The 21495-nt window shown below is 39.1% G+C and overlaps 1 protein-coding gene across 5 annotated transcripts in view; it reads left to right on the top strand.

Annotated features, from left to right (window-relative positions):
• Positions 1-21495, top strand: part of SETX (senataxin) — a 65998-nt gene that overhangs the window by 25106 nt on the left and 19397 nt on the right. For all 5 annotated transcript variants that reach the window (XM_072960350.1, XM_072960349.1, XM_072960346.1 and 2 more), the window contains exons 11-17: positions 3484-3583; positions 10283-10456; positions 12490-12722; positions 13790-13957; positions 14504-14654; positions 19463-19564; positions 19781-19896. In XM_072960350.1, coding sequence (XP_072816451.1) covers positions 3484-3583; positions 10283-10456; positions 12490-12722; positions 13790-13957; positions 14504-14654; positions 19463-19564; positions 19781-19896 — 1044 coding nt within the window. The remainder of the gene's footprint in view (positions 1-3483; positions 3584-10282; positions 10457-12489; positions 12723-13789; positions 13958-14503; positions 14655-19462; positions 19565-19780; positions 19897-21495) is intronic.

The raw sequence follows: 21495 nt of genomic DNA, 5'->3' as shown, positions 1-21495 counted from the left end.
CAAAGACACTGAGGGGAGATCAGGCTTAGGATGTTGAAGCATTGCACGGAGAGGCAAGTCTGTGTCAATGTATGCCCAGATTCCAGCCAGTGTCTTTTTTTTTTTTTTTTTTCAGCCAGTCTTGAGACTTGTTTCACTAGAGTTGGGAAAGCGTTAGAAACAACTAATTGATAGAGAGTCTTCAGTCTCTCTCCATAAGAACACAGTGAAATATTTAGTATTACAAGAATAATTTTCTTACCTTACAAAAATTGTTAGCTCAGTGAACAGTTTATACAGTTAAATAAGCCAGGGAAAATACAGAAATTTTCTTCATTTTGAAGCTTATTTTTTTTTCAGCCTTTACTATTTCTGGAAAGCAATAAGCCATTTATTTGAAAGTCATTCATAGTTCTTAAATTTAGGACATTTTTTTCTGATCTTATTTTTCCCTGAGTTAAGAGGTATTTATATGTTCCTCTTTAATGTCTCCTTCTTCAGGACATTTTTGTAGCCCTAATCTTTTCAAAGCAGAATGAACATAAGTTTCATTAATATGTGCACAGAGTTTAAAATAGTCAAATCCTGATGGAAGGCCCATTATAAAAAAAACAGCACACACCATCACCTCCTCAAGTAGTCATGTTTGATTCTTGATGGATCCTCTTGTTATTTGCTTCCATATTTCTAAATAACATGCCATGATTTTGACTTCTAAATTTTTCAGTTTTAGGCATTTTCTGTTAGTTTCCCACTACAGAAAGTACCCTCTCTTCCCAGCCCTACCTTCACACACCCGCTTCCCCGTTTCCCCATCCTGACTGTGAAGCTGTCTTGTAATTTTTAGGTCAGTATTTGTTGTTGTTTGACTATGCAAGAGGCATCCACAGCTAAGTCATGTGGTGTGCTAGAACTACTTTTGCTTTCCTTACCAACTCTTTGCTTTCTCTGAATTTAATATTTTATTTACTTAATTTTCTATATACTTAACTGCTAAACTAGCTTCAGACTCTCTTTTAGATTTTAAATCTGATCATGTAAATTGCCTTGTGTCAAACTACTGCTTGCTTTTGATTAGTGTTAACATGGTTTATCTTCATTCTGTTACTTAGTTTATAATGTCTTTATGTATAAAGTGAGTTTCTCGTAGACAACATGTAGTTAGGTCTTGTTTTTTGATCCACTCTTAGCCAATCTGAATTGGTGTATTTAGACCATTGATATTTAATGTGATTATTGATACAGGTGGATTAATTTCTACCATATTTGTTACCATTTTCTATTTGTTACCCTTGTTCTTTGTTTCTGTTTTTGTCTTCCATGCTTTTTCTGCTGTTGTGGTTTTAATTGAGCATTTTATGTAATTCTGTTTTCTATCATTAGCATATCAGTATATATATTTCTTTACTTAGTGATTGCCTTAGAGCTTGCAGTATATATTTAAAACTAATCTAAGTTTACTTTTAGATAATGCTTTATGGATATTGCGACTACTTAATAATAACAAAATATCCCTAATTCTTCTTGTCTGTCATGTCACTGCTGTCATTCATTTCCCTTGCATAGTCATAGATGAGCATGTATGTACACACACGGAAGCATCCATAGTTGAGTATATTGTTGCTGTTATTTTGAATAAACTATTATCTGTTAGCTCAAATTACAAATAAGAAACATAAAAAATTTAATTTTACCTTCATTTATTCATTCTCCAATGTTCTTGTCTTGTTTAAGCAGATTAGAACTTCTGACCTATGTCATTTTCCTTCTCTCTGAAGATCTTATAATACCTCTTGCAGGATAGGTCCAGTGGTAACAAGTTCTCTCAAATTTTGTCTGAGAAACTATTTATTCTTCACTTTTAAATGATAATTTTGCAGGATTCAGAATTCTAGATTGGTAGGTTTTTTTCTCTCTTACAGTCTAAATATTTCCCTCTCCTCTCTTCTTGCTTGCATTGTTTCTGAGGAGAAGTCAGGTGTAATTCTTACCTTTTCTATAGGCAAGGTGTTTTTTTACCACTGGCTTCTTTCAAGATTTTTTTCTTTATCTTTGATATTTCATGTTCCTGAGGTTTGAATATGACATGGCTAGGTATCATTTTTGACATTTATTCTGCTTGGTCTCTGAGCTTCCTGGATCTGTGATTTGGTGTCTGACATTAATTTTGGAATGAGTCATGATTGCCTCAAATACTGCTTCTTTCCCTCTCTCTTCCTCTCTTGTGGTGTCCCCATTATATGTGTGTTCCACCTTTTCTCGTTGTCACATAGCTCCTGGAATATTCTGTTATTTTTTTTCCCCAGTTTTTTGTTTCTTTGGTTTTCAGCTTTCGTACTTTATGTTGCTATGTATCCTTCCAGCTCAGAGATCCTCTCCTCAACCATCAGAGGTGTCTTTCATTTGTATTACAGTGTTTTTGATTTCTAGCAGTTCTTCTTGATTCCTCCTTAGAATTGACATCTCTTTGATTACATCATCCGTCTATTATTTCATAGTCTTTTTCCATTAAACTCTTAGCGTATTAATTACAGGTTTTTTTTTTTTTTAAATTCCGTCAGATAATTCCAGTATTCCTGCCGTATCTGACTGGTTCTGATGATTGTTCAGTCTCTCCAAACTGTAATTTTTGCCTTTGAGTGTGCCTTGTCAATTTCTGTTGCAAGGTGGACATGATCTACTGAGTAAAAGGAGCAGCAGTAAATGTGTCTTTAGTAATATGGTAGTGGGGTATGGGGGAAGGGGAAGCATTCCAGTCCTCGGTGTTGGTCTTTGGCAAGGCAAGTGAGCGCTTGCCTCTGGACGATGAACTTGACACACACTTCTTAGTTTCCCCCACCTCCTGGAGAGGTGACAGGATGGCTCAAACTGCTGGACTTGGTTATCTTCCCTCAAGTCGGTTGGGCTGTGATAAATCCCCAGCAGGTTTGGCTCTGGTAAAATAGTTGCTTTGTAGACCAAGCCTTGTTAAGGTCAGAATGCGCGGGTGTATTTCAAAGTGGTTTCTTCCCCTCAGTCCCTAACCACCCCCTTGCTGGAAGCACACAGGGAATTTTCTCCAGTATTCACTGTGAGGGCCTGGTAGAGCTCCTAGATGTAAAACTCACGAGAGTGCGGGGTCCCCCTTGGGCCTGGGTCCCCCTCAAGTTTTTAACATTCAGAGTTGTCCATACTGAGCCTCCTGTAGTTTGTCAGTTACAGTTCAGTTTTTCCTGTCCTGGCATGGAGGTTTCTACTGAAGAGTTTCTGCTCCTAAATTATGAGGGTAGGTTGTAACTGTCTGCATCCCCTGTCTGTCTCTGCTTGTGGTTGAGATGGAGCAGCGACTTCTGAGTTCCTTACATGCCAAGCTGGAAACCGGAAGTCCCACATTTTTAATGTTTCTGTCACCTGGGATTCTAGGTTCTGGATTTTACTGTTGCTTACTTTGGAAAATGTTGCTGTTTAGCATTGGTTTTTCAGATGATTTTGCTTTCTTAATTTGCTTTTTTTGGCTTTGTGTAGGTGGCACAGGAATGGATCAGCTCTCCCAATAAAGAGAAATTCCATCAGTTGCAATTACGAAAATTTCCTGCTGATTATAAAAAATACTGGGAGTTTGTGGGTAAGCCCTTTCTTACGTAACTTGGAATATATCATATAATAATTGGAGATTTCTATCTGAGGAAACATAATGATTGTTGGAATTTTCTGGGACATAGGTTTCCTAATTTGTAACCTCTTATAAAGAATATGTTTAAAGTCTTAATTAATGAGGGTACTTAACAGGATGGTTATGAGTATAAAATTCATGGTTTTAATCATAATGCGATTAGAACACTGCAGCCCGAAGTGTCCGTGGAAGCTGGGCCTGGGAGAGAGAGGGCCTGGGAGGGAACGTGACTGGCGGGGGCGGGTGGGCAGGGGTGTCACCAAGATAGTGTTCATAGATTTTGAGTAAATCTTCCTGCCATCTGTCTTCTCATTGCATGATTGGTCTGAAACACATACCACATTTATGTATTAGTTATAAATAAGCCAAATATTCAGAACCCTTTGAAATAAAAAATGTAAGTTCTCTTTTTGCCCTCCCCCCAATCTGTCCTACTCCATAGAGTCAGTCAAGAAAAAAAGCATGTGTCTTTTTTGGGGGGAAAAGTATTATAATGCTCAGTGTAGAACATTCAGGTAATATCAGCAATAGTAAAATAAACATGACCCACAACTCCCATCATTCAGAGATGATCCTGTGAGCACAGTCATGGCTGTCTCCCTGTTAGACTTCCTACTTATCTATGGAAATTGTGTGAGGGGGGAGGGTAGGGTCATTTTAACTATTCTTGTGACTTTTTCATTCATTTATTCAGCAAATATTTATTAACTTTATACTACCTGATAGTGATTCTAGAGCTAGGTTTGTAGCTGTGATGAAAACAAAATTCTGCCTTCATGAAGCTTACATCTAACTTACTTTCATTTACTCTATTGTCAGTGTCATTTCAGAGATAATTAAAAGATAACAGTACATTTAGTAATTGTAGTTATTCCCTTGTAAGCATATTCCATAGTTCTATTTAACCAGTAACTTCTAGTAGACACGTACATTGTAGTTTTTCACTGTTAACAATCACTGTATAAATCCGTTTGCTACGTCAAACAGTACGTGCTTTGTAAGACTTCTGATTCATATTGCCTCTGCCTACTAAAAAGAATACATTTTCACATCTAGCATAAGGATGCTCTTCTTTGTTACTTTAAACTTTTTCCTCAGTTTTGTGTGAAAAATGTGTCTCATTTGACGTTTCCAGTTTTTGTCCCCAAACCTTCCCTGTCTCTTGTGTTCTGGGCTGGGGAGTGGCTGACTGCTCATCTGTGCGCTCCCCTTGTCCTTTTGTGTTCTATTCAATTTCACATGCAGTTTTTGAGGCACAGACAATTTTTATCTTCATGTTCAAAAATACCATATTTATTTCTTTACCGTTTAGATTTTGGTTTTAGATATTAGATAAATACTTTCATTTTTTCTTGTAGTAGGCTTTTATTTCTCTTTAGTATTTAAATGACTGATTTACCTGCCATTTATCTTGATCATATGATGGAATCACATGGTGTTCTCAGGTCTGCCGTCTTTCATCTCACATGTTTGTGTAATTCATCCGTTTTGTGTGCACCTTTGGTATTGTTTTCATTGTTGTGAAAATATTACCATTTTACTGTTGCTGAACATTTTTTCCAGCAGTTTTGGTCCGTGTGTCAGGAGCCGCCCCAGGCTCAGTGGTCCACTAGGAGGACTCACAAGAATTAACATATTCATGCTCATGGCTATGACAGACAGCAGCAAAGAGTACAGGCAAAATTCACACAGGGAGAAAGCGCATGGGGTGGCCTGAAGCAAACCAGCAGAAACTTCCAACAGCGCTTTCTCAGAGGAGTCACGCAGGACACACTCCATTTTCCCAGTAGTGAGTGGTGACACCACATTTGGAATGTTACCTGCCAGGGAAGCTTAGAGACTCAGTGCCTAGGACACCCTCTGCCTAGCCTAAATCCGTGACTTTCAGAAGTAAAGTGGGTGTTTGACGCAAATCATACTCTGAAGACAGTTTAGGTACAGCAAATGGTGAGACCCGCCCTGAAATCCAGGTTCCCAGACGCCCAGGGCCAGCCTTGCAAGCAGGCCTTCCTTAGAATACCTTCAGGCCTGCTGTGTTAATTAACTCTGAGACACAGCATTTTATGAAGAATGTTACTATGATCATTCATGTGTCTCTTAGTGTTTTTGTGAGGGCGTTTTTGTTGCGAATGTCCTACAGTGGCTTTCAGAGTCACAGGGTATGCGTAAGTTCAGCTTGAGTAGGTAATGCCAAGCCAGTTATGTGCAGTTATGCACCCCTACCGGTGTGTGAAGTCGCGTTGTCCCTGCCTTCGCCACATGTTTGTCTTGACCGTGATGTTAATTTTAACCATTCTGGCGTGTGTGTGTATTGATGGCCTTTTGTGACTTTATTTTGTAATAGCCTTGTTACCAGTGAGGATGGGCACCGTTTCGTGTATTTAGTAGATGCTTCAGTGAACTCTTTGGGGAAGCCGCTCTTGTTCATTTTCTGTTAGTTGTCTTTTTCTTGCTGATTTGTAGGGAGTTCTTTAAATATTCTGGGTATAAACCATTCTCCTACTTTGGTTTGCATTCTGACTCTCTTAGTGATGTCTTAAAAATTCTTATTTTATTCTTGCTTTGAATTTCTTATTTTTAACATAACAAATGCACCCTTTTTTTATGGTTAGTGCTCTGTGTCTCATTTAAGAAACTTCTCTGCTGTAGATCGTAAATATATTATCAACATGTAAAACAGGTGTCAGCAAACTACAGCTTGCAGATCTGCCCCATATTCTGTTTTTATACTGCCCTAGAGTAAGGTTTTTACATTTTTTTAAAGGCTTTGGAAAAAAGATGATGAATATGCAGCAGACACCATATGTGGCCTGCAGAGAAAAATCTGGCTCTTAACAGGAAGTTTGCCAAGCCCTTTTCTAGAGTTCAGTGCTTCGTCAACCTGGAATTGATTTTGTGCCCGAGTGAGACGTGGGGGTCATGTTTCGCTTTTTTCCTGATGGGGATGTAGTTATCCCAGTGCTGCGTACTGAAAAGAGTATCCTTTTTCCGTGCTCTGCACTGGCATGTTTATTGTAAATCTAGTGGCCATTGAATACAGCAGTCTTTTTCTGGGCTCCTTTTTCCTTCACTGGGTTTTTTGCCTACTTTTATGCCCATATCACGTGGTTTACTTACTTATTCTGGCTTTATAATGAATTTTAATTAACGGGTCATCTTAACTTTGTTTTGCCTCAAAGAGCAGCTTAGCCGTTCTTGTTCCTTTGCATTCCCGCATAAGTTTTAAAGAAAAACAATATGGAACTTTGTTAAGAGTTGACATCTCTCTAATACTGAGTTTCTGATTCATGAATAAGATGTATTTCTTCAGTTATTTAGGCTTACTTTCAGTGGTGGTTTATAGTTTATGGAGAGGTTTTACAGATCATCACTGGTTAGATTTTTTAAAATGTCGTTTGTAATTACGTGGCTATCTCTAAAAGATATGGATGTAAAAATTCATAATAAAATATTGCTAAAGTATTAACCATGATTCCTTAATATTAGATAGCTAGTCAGTGTTCAGATTTCAGTTTCCTCGTAAATAAAGTGTTTATTTCTTATTCAGTTAAGATCCAAATTAGGTCCACTCATTGGCATTGGTTGATAATGTCTTTTTCAAGTGTAATTATTTCATTCATGTTTTTCCCGCTTTGTAATGAATTTATTGTATTTGAAGAAATTGAGTTGTTGATCCTATGGAGTTACAGTCTATGTCTTGCCGATTGCATCCCCCCTGATGGTGTTTAGTATGTTTTTCTGTCCTCTATTTCTTGTAGATTGTTAGTTGGATCTAGAGGCTTAATCAGATTCATTTGATTTAATATTTTTGGCAGAACTATTTCATAGGTGGGGTGGGATGTTCCTTTATCAGGAGGTACTTGATCTCTGATTTCTCTTTTTTGTAATATTTATAGCTACTGATGCTTAATTCCTAGATAAGTTAATTAATTAAAGGATACAAAATAGTGGTATTTTTATTTGATCATTTTTTCACTTACTAGCTATTCTCTATACAGAGAAAGTTCTCTATTTTATTTGATTACTTAGTGGTATACTTTTATAAAGAAAGGTAGAATAAGATCATGACTCTTGACCAGTTTTCAAAATAATGAGTTAATTTACTGCAAGCACTGGTGTTGACCAGTGACCCTTTTAAAAAATTTTTCGTTATAAACACATGGACTTAAATATGCTTCCATTTCAGTCCTTTGTAATTGGCTTCTTCAGGTTGGCTCCTGAACCCTTTAGACAGGACCCTTCTAGTCTTTGAGAACTTTCTTGCCATCTCATGTAACCGATATCATTCGTATTTTTTATCCCATATCTGAACTTGAAATTTTCTAAGTAGCCTTAGTATCTTTTGGTAGAAAGTGTTATTTTAGGATCAATATGGGCATGTTATATGCTATTAACAAGTAATACATGTAAATGTAAGGATACAGAAAGGTTAAAAAAAAAACTTGGAGAAAGATACTCATTCAAACCCAACTAAAAGAAAACTTGTTTTGCTCTGTTAATATTAGACTAAATAGACTTTAAGGCAGAAAAGTATTATTTGAGATAAAAAGGGAGTATTTCACAATGTTAAGTTCAATTAACAGAAGATATGACAAATTTAAGTGCATGTATGTGTACCTGATAAAATATATAGAGAAAAAACTAATAGAACTAGAGTATGCTTTTTACATGTGTATGAGATTTTTGAACCGGTAAATCAACAGAGGTGACTATAAAAAGCAAACCACAAAATGAAATACGTCCACAGTACCTCCGTTATAAATAAATAAATAAACTTAATTACCTCCCCCTACCAAAAACAAAAAACAAGAAATGCAGTAACAACAAATGAGCCTAATTATATACTAACTATTAACTTCCTTTTGATTTGGCTGAATACTCTAAAATTTTCTTTCCATTTTTAAACTTTTCAGTTTTTCTTCTCTTTCAGTTTGGAAATTATACGCCAATTTATAGCTCTTTTGCTATTAAGTATTTAGTTAAAACTTACAATGTTCATGCTTGATCAAAAGTGCATAGTTTTAATAGATATTTTAATTGTCTCTGTAGATAAGGAAAAAATCTTTAAAAACAAAAACTTTAACTCTGTTAATCCCCATCCCACTTAGTATATTATTGTTGTTATGTATTTTAATTCTATATTTTAACCTGTGTAAAACATACGATTGGTCCTCTGTATGTACAGGTTCTGCATCCTTGGATTCAACCGTGGATTAAAGATATTTGGGAAAAAATTCCAGAAAGACTTGAATTTGCTGTGCATCAGCATCTATTTACATACAACTTCTGTTGGACTTACAAGTCTGCACATAGCATTGTGTTGTGTTAGGTATTATAGGTGATCTAGGGACGTTAAAGTACGCAGGAGGGTGTGCCTGAGTCATAGGACATACTGTGCTGTTTTATGTAAGACACTTGAGCATCTCAGGATTTTGGTGTCCGACGAAGGACCCAGTTCCCCACAGATACCAAGGGACGGCTATACTCAGTTGTGCCCTGTGCAGCCCTTTTTTTGTTTGTTTGTTGATTCTACCAGTTCATGTATTTCTTCTCTCCTTGTGCTTTGCATAATGTGTTGGTCATTGTCTCTGGAAGGTTATGTAAAAATAATCTTGAGGCCTAGCATGATGCTGTCTTCTTCCAGAGAGGCTTTTCCTTTGCTCTGCCAGGATTCTGGGAGCAGTAGCAATGTGGGATCATCTTAATCCTGTTTAAAGGACTGAGCTTTCCTGAAGTACTCAGTTGAAGTGAAGCTGGTCTGCAGCCCATGCAAAGGCCAGTTTACTCCTGCTTCTTCCTCGGGTGTCGTCCTTCCGGTCCCAGCCTGAAGCAGGGGGGCTACCAGGTGCCCACTCTCTGCAGGCCCTGGATGCCAACATTTGTGTTTTTTTTCTGTGTGCAAGGCCATCCCAGGTACGGCTCAAACTCCTGACTGCTACTCCCTGAATAGTTCAGATGTTTCTAGGGAAAACACTGGGCTGACCCCTGTGGATTTCCTCACTGTTCTGGTTCTCAAGATAGTGATTTTTCATTGTTGTATTTGTTCTCTGATGCCTTCAAATAAGTATTTCTTACACGATGCATTTAAAAAAAATTTTTTTTGACTCTGTGGTTCAGTCTACCTAGTCCCCATACTTCATGCTTTAAATTTAGTTCAGTACGCTGTTGCCGGATTTAGCTGCTGGTACTAAACTTTTTAATTTTAGTGATTGGCCTGTTTTCCCAGCCCCATTTGTTTTACTACTGTCCTTTTCCCCTTGTTTGAAATATCACCAATAGGCTAAGAATTCTTATACATACTTGGATCCGTTTCTGGAATTTCTCTTGGGATTTTGAAAGTAGGGAATAAAAATGAATATTTCTTGATTAAAACCTAAGATAAACTTCAAGGACAGGAAATTTATTAGCTACTTTTGAATATTATGGTTTCATCTGTTTTGGCTTTGTAGCAGTTTTTAAGAATAATTTTGTAATACCATATAATCAGTATTTGAAAGTGTTGACTGGCTTGGACTGCCATTTTGAAGTAATACAAAGTCCACTAGTGCTGTACACTTGCTTGACTTCATACGAGTTTCATATGCTTTCAGTAGGTAATCTTAAATAAAACAGTTCTGTTAGAATTAATGCTGGTTTCTTATTGTTTTATAGTTTATCTTGAGGAATGTGAACTAGCTAAACAGCTTCATCCAAAGGAAAATGATTTGGTGTTCTTGGTTCCCGAAAGACTAAATGAAGAGAAGAAGGATCTACAGAGAAACTTTGTGCTGGATCCCCACGAATATCACTGTGGTTATGTTCATAAATTTCGCCGCACTTCAGTCAGTAAGTAAATAATGAGCGGTCGAAGGGACATCTGTCAGAAGCTCATCTTGTAATTTCCCTCTAAGTTAGGCTTTACTGGCCACGTGTTTGCTGGACATTTACCAGTTGTATATTTACTCTGGGTTTAACAGACCTGTATTTGCTGTACATTTATTTACCAGACCTGTATTTGCTCAGTTGATTACTTGCCATTCAGGGTCCTTTTTTAGTTTTTCTGGACTCAGCTGGAAAAGGCCCAGTATTTATTGCATTAGACTTACAATTTAAAAGCTTTCTTTTGTTATGTCTTCTCCTTCTAATAAATTCCTTCATCTGTCAGTGTGTTTGTTACAAAACAGACAATGTGCAACCTGTTTGTTAAATCACATTCCAACCTTGGTTTTGTGGCTAATTGTTTCTGAAAAGACCAAACTTACAACTCACTGTAAGGCAGCTTGAGGGGTTCGCTGTCTCCCTCACTCCCATCCATTGCGTTGTGGGGGCTTCTCTCCGTAAGGTAAGATAACAGAAGTTTTAGCGTGAACTTAAGGAGCACCACCTGTGCCCTACCTGGGCACACTTGTCATCTTTTCCCAAAGCCCTGCAAAATAATAAAAATTACTCATTCCCTGCTCGTTGGGAAGTCAGAGCTCAGGGATGTTAAGTAACTTAACCAGGGTCATCCTCAGTATTAAAAGATAGGTACAGAATTGAAACCTGATTTTGTTTGGCTGCAAAGTCCACGATCTTTATTATATTCCAAGCTGCCTTTTTGACATTGCTGCTTTCTTAGTCTCTATTATATGAAGACAATATGATTTCATTATTCCTTTACCTTTTTGTGTTTTATCTTAAAAATTACAACAGAGCCCCTTAGAGCTCAGCATTGTGCTGCCTCATAACTGATGTGCCGTATTTGCTAACATAGGTGTGATCAGGGCGCAGGGCTTTGTGTAGAACGTGTTTAGAGGAGTAGCAAACGAGGATATGTGCCTTAATCTGTGCTTTAGACTCTTTCAAGTGGTTAATTTGCCAAATTTCTATTTCTAAGGTAGTATCCTTCCCTGAACCCTTCTTGCATCCCACTCTCTGACGTCTCCATTTGGAGATAGATTAACCATTTCAAACCTACACCAAAAAGAATGCTTGATTTTCTGCCTGACATCTGCAGTTCCTTTAATTTTCCCATCTCAGTTAGCAGGGCTTCCAATCTTCCAGTTGCTCAGCCAAAAAACTTCAGCATCATCCGCCTAGTTCACCAGGAAATCGTCTTGACTCTTCCTTTGCAGTATATCCAAGATCCAGGCCCCACTTCTACTATTATGTCCTGGCGCACACTTCCACTAACTTTTGCCTCAATCCTACAGTGGCTTCTTAAGTGGTCTGTCTTTGCTTTTCCCATTGCGGTTTATTCTGTAGTCTGCAGTATGTGATTCTCTTAGTGTGTAACTTAGAGCATGTCTCTTCCCTCCACAGAATTGTCTCAGGTAGTGTTCAGAGTCCCTACTGGTCTACATAGTCCCATAAAGTGTGGCCCCACTCTACTCTGTCTCCTAGCTCGTTTCTCCCTACTTTTCCTTCCAGCCATTCTAGCCTTCTCCCTGTTCCTAAAATACTCTAGTCACATCTCTGCCTCGTGGTCTTTGCAGTTTCTGATTCTCCTCCTGTAACACACTTTCCCCAGGTCACGGCGTGGCTCACTCCCTTGTGTCAAGCATCGGCTCTGGTATTATCTTGATCAGGAAGGCCTTCCCTGACTGTCCTGCCCGTGGTAGTCCTCCCTCACATCCTGCATCCCTTTCTTGCCCACTCTCTGCCTTCTTCATAGCACTTACATCCCCTGACACATTCATTTGTGTATCTGTCTCCCTCTGCGAAAAAATGACAGAAACATTGCCTGGTTCTTACGAGGCATTCAGTAGATACTTATTGAGTAAATTATTGATTTAGTGTATAAAATACATGTTACAAAATACCAATTCTGAATAACCTGTTTAACTGGATACTGTTACTCACTGGTGACTGAAACGGCTTTTTCTCCTTCTTGGTAATAGTGCGTAATGGGAAGTCTGAGTGTTCCGTTTCCATCCAGACTCAAGATAACTTACCAGTCAGTTTAAGTGAATTCGTGAAATGTATTGTAATTAGCTCTCTGGTAACGACACAAAGGAAGTTGAAAGCCATGTCTTTGCTGAGTGGTCGGAACCAACTGGCCAGAGCCGTTCTGAATCCAAACCCCATGGACTTCTGTACAAAAGATTTACTAACTACAACATCTGAGAGAATTGTGAGTAATGATCATCTAATAACAGGAAAAGTTGGAACATTTCATGTCAGAATGTTAAAGCATCATGTTGTCTTTATCTATTACATGTTCCCTCATGTCTGCAACAAAGACATAGTCATCTTGTGTGCCCAGTGACACTGTTTAGTGCTTAGGTTTTTGATATTTCAAAGTATGTCTTTGTGTTGGATTAGTCAGCTTACTTTAGGAAAAAGGTAGAGTACAATAAGGAATTGAAAATATGATTGAAGAACAACTTTAAAATGAGCATGCTACTTAAGTTTTTGTTTAGGTAATTACAGTTCAGGAGTAGGAGTTGATTTAGCGAAATTAATTTTGATTTTGAAAGATCAATGGAAAATTGACTGATACTGTCGCAGGTATGAAGATGAAGTTGTCGTTTTGTGTGAACTCATATTTCTCATTGTAAGAGTTGTGTGTAAGATCCAGGAAGTTAACACAGAGTTAACACAGAGACAGGCACAAGGAAAGTAGTGCTTTTTGGACATCTGCTGTGTGTTAGGGTTTTCATGTGAGTTATTTCACCCAATTCTTACCCTTCTTAGGAATCCTAGACTTAATATATGACAAACACTGAAGCTCAGAGTTAGGAATTTAGAGATCTAGCTTGTGAATGAAACTGAGGTATAGACTCAGATCTGACCCAAAATCTATCTTCTTTCTACTATATCAGCTGTGTTAGTAAGAAAGAAAGTCTTGGAATGTTTTTTCTTTTACTGCCCAAGAAGAGAATTGACTAAAATGGGAAGAAACAGGAATAAATAGAAGAAAACTATGTAACAGTTTGTGATCATCTTTATAAGAATGTCAAATAAAAATACGGTTGTATTTGTAAGTGAACTGGAGCCTACAGACACTCATAAGTAACTTTATTTCCAGTAGTGAAAGTGGTTCTCAGGTTAAAGGTCATTTTGGGGTCTGGACTGATCATAACCAGAGCTTCTGTCTGATAAAGATAAGGTGAAATTCAAACAGATGTTTTCCATTATCTCCCTCTCCTGTGCCGCTGCAGGAGGAACAACTCATTCTCACTAATGTCTTTTGTATAGATCGCCTACTTAAGAGATTTCAACGAAGACCAAAAGAAAGCAATAGAAACTGCATATGCCATGGTGAGACACTCCCCATCGGTTGCCAAGATCTGTCTGATTCATGGACCACCTGGCACAGGAAAGTCAAAAACCATTGTCGGCCTCCTGTACCGCTTACTGACAGAGGTAGAGTCCGTGTGAGGGCCTCATTGCTGTCACTGAGTACTTCCTTTTGCTTCACTTGAATTAACTAACATTTACACGAGTACGAAAGTGCCTTTTCTCCTTCAATTTTGTGTATCTTTCTGATGTTGTGTGGAATTGTATCAGATAAAAGGGCAGCACAGGTGGAGAAGGTTATCAAATAAAAAGAGCAGAAAACGTTGTCTTGTGTGAAACTAATCCTAAGGGCTAGGATGGTGGTCTCCTGGCTTTATTTGAGGTCACGTCTAACACCAGGAAACCATCTTCAGTGTGTTCGTGGCTACATTTTGGTTGGTTTGAGTGTTGAGTAAAATAAGTGGGTAGTAAGATAAGACTCAGAGAAGTTACGGTAACATTCTATGCTAGAGTAATTTTCTAATATCAATTGACGATACGGGCGCTTTTATTTACTTTTAACTATTTGTAAGGGGAACTTTGAATATACATGGAAGTAGGGGGTATAGCACTGCAGAATAGTGCTCACCAATGTTGTTTGTTTGTTTGTTCGGTGGCAAATTGTGGAACCAGAGGAGGGGACACTCAGATGAAAACTCCAATGCCAAGATCAAACAAAACCGTGTCCTTGTGTGCGCGCCTTCCAATGCAGCTGTTGATGAACTCATGAAAAAAATCATCCTCGAATTCAAAGAAAAATGTAAAGACAAGAAGAATCCTTTGGGTATGATACTTACGTGGGCTTTTAATTTGTTTTTGCTTTTGTTTGCAGTGTTTAGCGTGGGCAGCTTTGAATGACAAAGTGCAGGCCAATTCTGGTGGCCATTTCCACTTAAGGCTATGGCCCACGTGTACTCACTGATTCGCTCAGCGAACATTACTGAGCATTTATTCTGTGCCAGGCACTGCATAAGTACTGAGGTTTCGACAGTGAAACCTTCAAAGAGTCAGCCTGATGAAGAAGTGGGTGGATCAGTGGGCAGTTAAGTGCAAGGGTGTGAGTTGCATAATAGGGGTGAAACGTGGGCTCTCTGCAACACCTAGAGCAGCCCTTGATTCCGTCGTGTGGCGGCCAGGCAAGGCTTTATAGAGGAAATGATGTCTGCGATGAAGCTTGAGGAGCGAGTTAGGAGTCAGCCATTGCACGTGGGGTGGGGGCGGGGGAGCTCTAGTAGACGTTACTATAAATAAAAAGGAGCAGAAGCAAGAGAACCTCAGTTCAGTGTAACTAGAATTAAAACAAGCTCCATGAAGGCAGAGTTTTTTTAAATTTGTCCACTGCAGTAACCCCAGTGCTTAAAACAGTGCCTGGCACTCGGCTGGGCTGGGTAGATACTTAGTGACTCAAAAGCGGGAGCAGTCGTGGCTTATGGTTGCTGAGCGCTCCTTGTGTGTCAGTCATCTCAGTAACAACTGCCCTCACTGTCTGCATTTTATAGGAAGACAAACTGAAGAGTTGAGATGGAAAACATACATAGGGATAACTTTTTTCAGTACAGTTGACAGATGGTGAAATGCATTACCACGGGTGATTTAGGGTGCTTGAGTGAAGATGTGAGAGAATTTCTGTGTACTTAATGTTAGCACTCACTCTCACGCCTCCCGTTATGAGTGGTGTGGTTGCAGCTCTGTATTAGACGATTCTTCCAAGCACGTATGTCTTGTCTTCCATAACCATGTTCTGTTTTCTTTGAGCATACTTTAGTTAGGATTGGATTGGGCTGCAAATAATAGAGATTCCAAATAGTGGCTTAAATATGGTAGATGCTTCTTTCTTTCTAACTCAGAACCCAGAGATGGGCAGCTGAGGCACGGGACTGGTATGATGACTGTGCTTCAGAGAGTCTTCAGAGACTGGGGTCCTTTCATCTTGTTTCTCCACCATGTGTGACCTCTGTTCCTTAGTGCACCTCATGGTCAAAAATGGCTGCTCCAGCTCCAGTAATCACATCCATTGAGTATAAGTAGAAGACGAAGAAGGGGCAAAGGGATTAGCCATACTTTAAGAAAAGTTTCTAGACCCTGCCAGAAACACCTCTGCTTATTTCCTTTTGGCCAGAACTTACTCCCATGGCCACACCCACTGGTGTGAGAGGCTGGGGGACATGTCACCTTTCTTCTGAGGGATCACACACGTTTGTCCTTTTACTACATATGTGCTTTACCTGCATATAAAATTCATCTGCTGTTGAAACTTACATTATCAACCTGCAACTTTTTTACTCACTGTGTTTGTGAGATTTATGATTTTATGTATCACTATATATTGATACAGTCATTCATATTAACTGCTATAAGGTATTTCATTGTATGAGTGCACAGTTTGCTCCTTATCTATTGATAGAATTTTTTTTCCTTTTTTTTGTTATTTCAAACTGTATTGCAGTGAACATTCCTACACTTGTGCATGTTTCTCCACTGCGGGTGTGAAAACATTTACTACGCTGAATAAATGAATTGTGTGTTGCAGACAGTTAAAGGGAACACACTGAAGTCAGGGTTCTCACTCGTGTCTCTTGTGTGTTCGTGCAGCCTTCTAGGGCAGTGCTTTTCAAACTGTGGCTTGTGACCTGTTAGTGGATTGTCAGATCAGTTTAGGGACACCAGAACCAGCACAGTTAAACAAGGTAAAGTAGAACAGAAGGGAATAGAAAAGATCAGAGTCTGGGTAGTGTGAGGGGTTAGTACTATTTTGTGAAACCTGTTTTACTGGGGAGGTGTGTGAGTGTACTGGCTTTCAATGTGAAGTGTACTTTAACTATAGTTCAAGGTCAGAAGAGTTTATAAAGATACTGGTCTGTATACCTGGAAGTGAAAATGTTGGGTTGAAGGATTTGTGCATCCTCAGTTTCCTAGATAGTGCCAAATTCTTCTTGAAAGTGGTTGTATCAAATTGCACGCCCAAGAACAGTCTTTGTAGGAGGGGTGCAGGCTTCACTCCTCCTCTCTGACTGAGGGAGGGGGATAAGTGCTTCTGCAGGTGTGTGTTGACCACACGGCAAGGCCAGGACTTGGACTGGGCCAGCAAGCGTCCAGGTTGGATTTTTATTTTAGTTTTTTGGTTAGAAAACAGTATCTGACAGTAAAGAGAGCTTTTTTCTTCTTTTTCAGTACTTTTAGTTGTTTTTTTTTTTTCCGGGGGGAGGGGGTAATTATGTTTGTTTGTTTATCTATTTTTAGAGGAGGCACTGGGGATTGAACCCAGGACCCTGTGTGTGCCGAGCATGCGCTCTACCACTTGAGCTATACCCTTCCCCTTTAGTACTTTTATTTCCACTTCTTTTCACTACTTCCAGTGGTCCTGGGTGTCCTTTAAAAGGAAATGCCTCAGACATCTAACCGTTAAGTTTGATGTTTGTTTTTGGAGTTTGGTGTGTCCCCTTTATCGGGTTAAAGAAGTTCCCTTCTCATTAAGAGTTTTTTAATGAATTGGTATTGAATTTTATTGCATGCATTTTTTTATCCGTTGAAATGGTAATGAAGCTTGTTTTTAACCTGTTAAAGGTGATAAATTACAGTGCTTTTCTAATGTTACAATATCTTTGATTCCTAGAATAAGGTCACCTTGGTTGTGTATTATTATTTTTTAACACGTTGCTGGATTGCTGATGTTTTATGCAGGTTTTTAAAATGAATATTCATAAATGAGGCCAGCCTGTAATTTTTCTTTGTCGTATCTTTGTTTGGTTTTAGTATTGAAGTTACGCAGACTTTAAAAATGAAGTTATTCAGATATTTATTTGGAATATTTTGTATGAGACAGAATACCTGTTCTTGGAAGGGTAATTTTTTAGTGTTGTTTTGTTTGGGGAGTTTTTGTTTTGGTGGGTTTTTTTTTCTTTTTCTGTCTGTTTTTTTGACAGATGGCTAAGTTTCTATCTGCTGTCTAAATGTAGTTATTCTTGGTCTGTTCAAGGTTTCTAGACTTGAGTGAGTTTTGCTAATTCATATTTTTCAGGAAGAATTTTCACTTTATCTTAGGTTTTCAAATACACTGGTATAAAGTTCATTATTCTCATTTTAAAAATCTCAACTATTTTGGTTGAGTCACCTTTGTCATTCTCTGTATTACATGTTTAGTCTCTAAATCCACATGTGGCATGGGCCCACGGTGAGGGAGTCTAGAAGAGAATTACTTCTTTCCCAGCTAAGCCCAGGCCAATGTCGAGCCCCGTCTTTTCCACCCCTCCACTCCTTCCAGGCCCCTTTGCTTTCTAATCCAGGTCCCCATTATAAAATTTCTATATCTTTCTTGGAATGGTAGCTTTGCCACTGTAGACATTTGTCAAACTATGGAACTAAAGATTTTTAAGTCTGTGCATTTTATTATGTATAAATTGAAGAACAGCTAAGCACCTAGACAGTGAGCAGCCATCACCCCCTTCCCTCAGGGGAGGCCACAGCAGCTCAGGGGCTTTCAGCACTGGTTTTCAGCTTTCTCTTTGTTTTTGGCCCCTAGGAATTTCTCTTACATTCTTAGGAGCTCACCCTGCAATTTAAAGGATGTCTGTTTTAATTTCTGGAGCAGTTTTAGGTGTTTATATGAGTGAGTTTCCAAATAATCTCATGTACCTCCTGGTAGAAACACAAGTTAGCAGTTTTAAAACTTTCAAGTAAATGTTGGCCAGAGAAGATGGCTTCAGATTTAGAAAAATGAGCTGAACTAGGAACAAAAACATGTGTAGACAACTGTATAGTAAGTCATTCATTCATTCATTTGTTCAACACATATTTATTGTACTTCTTACCTGCCAGCTGCTGGACTAGGCAGTGACCAAAACAAACCCTGTTCTTAAGGGACTTGGATTCAGGGGAGGAGGTAGACAGTAACAAGCATGTGATGTGTCAGGCTGGAGTGCGTCCGCGTGATGGCTGTAGTCTAATTCAGCGATGCAGTGAGAGGTTTTTAGATTAAGTAATATTAGCTGAAATTTGCTAATCTAAAATTAAAATGTGTTTAGTAAACCAGTTAAATGATGTTGACAGTTTTGGAATTGCCATACTCCAGAATTTCCAGCATCTAATGTCCCTTAGATCGTGGAGTGGCATTATGATGTAGAGCAGAGATTCAGAAACTTGGTTCTGAGTATTCTGTAGAAAAGGATGTGATGGTCAAGGTTCAGTTTTAGAAATCCACACATGTATTAATAAATGAAAGTCTTTATTTTTGAAATAACCTATGGTTAAGAAATCTGTTTTATTTTAACCTTCCATTTCCCAGATAAATTTTACTATGGAGTGTTGTATAGAACATAGTTTGAGAAACAATAGAATCTCAACTCTGCAACTTACTGTTTATGCAACCTCACTAGCTTTTATTAGGTGGAAATAAGTCTTTGCTTTATAACATTGTTCTGAAGAATATCTAAAATAATGTGTAGGAAGCCTCTAGTATAGTTTCAGGTATCTGGTTGATTAATAGTTCATGTTAACAGCCTTCTCTGATATTTAATATACTTGCTTAGAAATAGATATTATGTGCAGAGATTGGCAGTGTTCTTATTAATGTCTAAGTGTGACTTTTATTAACAGGAAACTGTGGAGATATAAATTTAGTACGTCTGGGTCCAGAGAAGTCTATTAATAATGAGGTCCTAAAATTCAGTTTGGACAGCCAGGTTAACCACCGAATGAGTAAGTACTGAATCAGGTACCTGCTAATGTTACTTCTGTTTTCTAATGTGTGGTCGAAAATGGCCTGGGCATTAAAGGTAATTTGGAGACCGTAGAAACAATCTAGGAGACCCTCGAAACTAGCTTTGGAAACTAGTGTTTCTTCTCACTGTGTGTGCACGTGTGTGTGTGTTGGAATTAGCATATCATTCATCTCCTCCCCCCTCCTTTTTTTAGAGAAAGAGTTACCTTCCCATGTTCAGGAGATGCACAGAAGGAAGGAATATCTAGACCGTCAGCTGGATGAGCTTTCCCGCCGGCGTGCGTTATGCCGAGGGGGGCGGGAAGTACAGGTATCTAAATGCTTCTTGATCAATGTTTTTATATAACTCATATATAAAGTAGTTGATGAGCATTTGATACCATTCTTTTATTGTGGAATAGCATAATTTGTGTATAAAAATGTATGCAAAAATTGTGTCTTACATCAGGAGTTACAAACTTTTCTTGAAAAGGACAAGATGGTAAGTATCTTAGACTTTGCAGGCCATGTGGAGTCTGTTTCAACCACTCAGCTCTCCTCTTGAAGCGTGAAAGCAGTGATTCATAATCCATAAACAGGGGTGTGGCTGTGTTCCGATAAAACTTTATGAAAACAGATGAGTTGAGTTTAGCCTGCAGGCTCAGTTGGCTGTTGCTTGCCTTATCTGAAAGCCATACTAATTTTGTTAGGTATCTTTCAGTTGCAAGTTAAAAACCCAATTCAACTTAAGTTGTACCAAAAGGAAATTAACTGGTTCATGTACCTGGGGAATCTGGAAGTGGATTCATTTTTCAGCATGGCTGGATCCAGAGACTCAAATGATGTCATTTCTCCACCCCTTGATTTTTCCCGTGAGTCATCTATTTTTCCTCCTGCGTCCACCGTCCCAGCTTAGAAAAACTGTCTGGAGAGGTCTCTCTCCCAGTATCCATGCATCAGTTTTAACGAAGGACTCTGATTAGTCCCTGGAGGATGCAAGCAGGTCTAATCCCTATTTTTAAGGAAATGAGTGCTGTGATTTACCAGGCCTGTGTTAAATGCCTATTCCTGTGGCCAGAGGAATGACTGGGGAGCAATTGATAACCTCATTTGACCTCCTAGATGAGTGGAGGGTTGGATGCTAAGCAGACAGACAGAGCATAACTGCAGTACACGGGACAGAACTGAATCTTTACAGAGTGTTAAGAATGTGTCAACGAAAGGTTCATGCTGTACAGTGCAGGGAACTGTATTTAATATCTTGTAGTACCTTATGGTGAAAAAGAATATGAAAATCAATATATGTTTGTGTGAGGTGATACCCCGTTGTAGTTTTGATTTGCATCTCTCTTACTTAGCGATACTGAGCATCTTATGTGCCTGTTGGCCTTCTGTATGTCTTCATTGGAGAAATGTCTGTTTAGGTCTTCTGCCTAGTATTTGATTGGGTTGTTTGTGGGGTTTCTTTGTTGTTGTTGTTACTGAGTTGTATTCACAGGTCTTGAAGGAAGTACAAGGCATGCCTTATGACAGGGAGGCCTGACAGAGTGCGGACAGAGAGAGGCAGGACCTGGGCGCCCGCCTTTGTTAGAGCCCCTGGGTGCAGTGCTTTAGGGTTCCCGGGCTGAGGCTGGATTGGTCAGCTTTAGCCAAAAGAGCAGGAGTTTGGTGAGCTGCTTGGAGGGCCTTATCTAAGGAAAGTCTTTTCTCAGGGGCATGTAAGGGGAAGGCGTGAAAGGCAGGGGAGACTAGATCACAAGAGCATGCATTTGCTTGTGACTCTGCGGGCTGCTGTCTGGGGCCTAACCGAGCTTGAAGAGGCGGGCGTCATTTTAAGGTCTCCGCAGGCCGCTCGGCCAGAGTGGCTGCCAGGGCAGCGACAGCATGGAGCGGCTTGGCTGAGCGCTGACGTGCGGTAGCACAGGAGCGT

This window comes from Vicugna pacos, chromosome 4, assembly GCF_048564905.1.
Source record: "Vicugna pacos chromosome 4, VicPac4, whole genome shotgun sequence".
In the NCBI taxonomy this organism is placed as follows: Eukaryota; Metazoa; Chordata; class Mammalia; order Artiodactyla; family Camelidae; genus Vicugna; species Vicugna pacos.
Note: the sequence above shows the minus strand (reverse complement) of the source record. Positions and strands in the feature narration are given on the sequence as shown.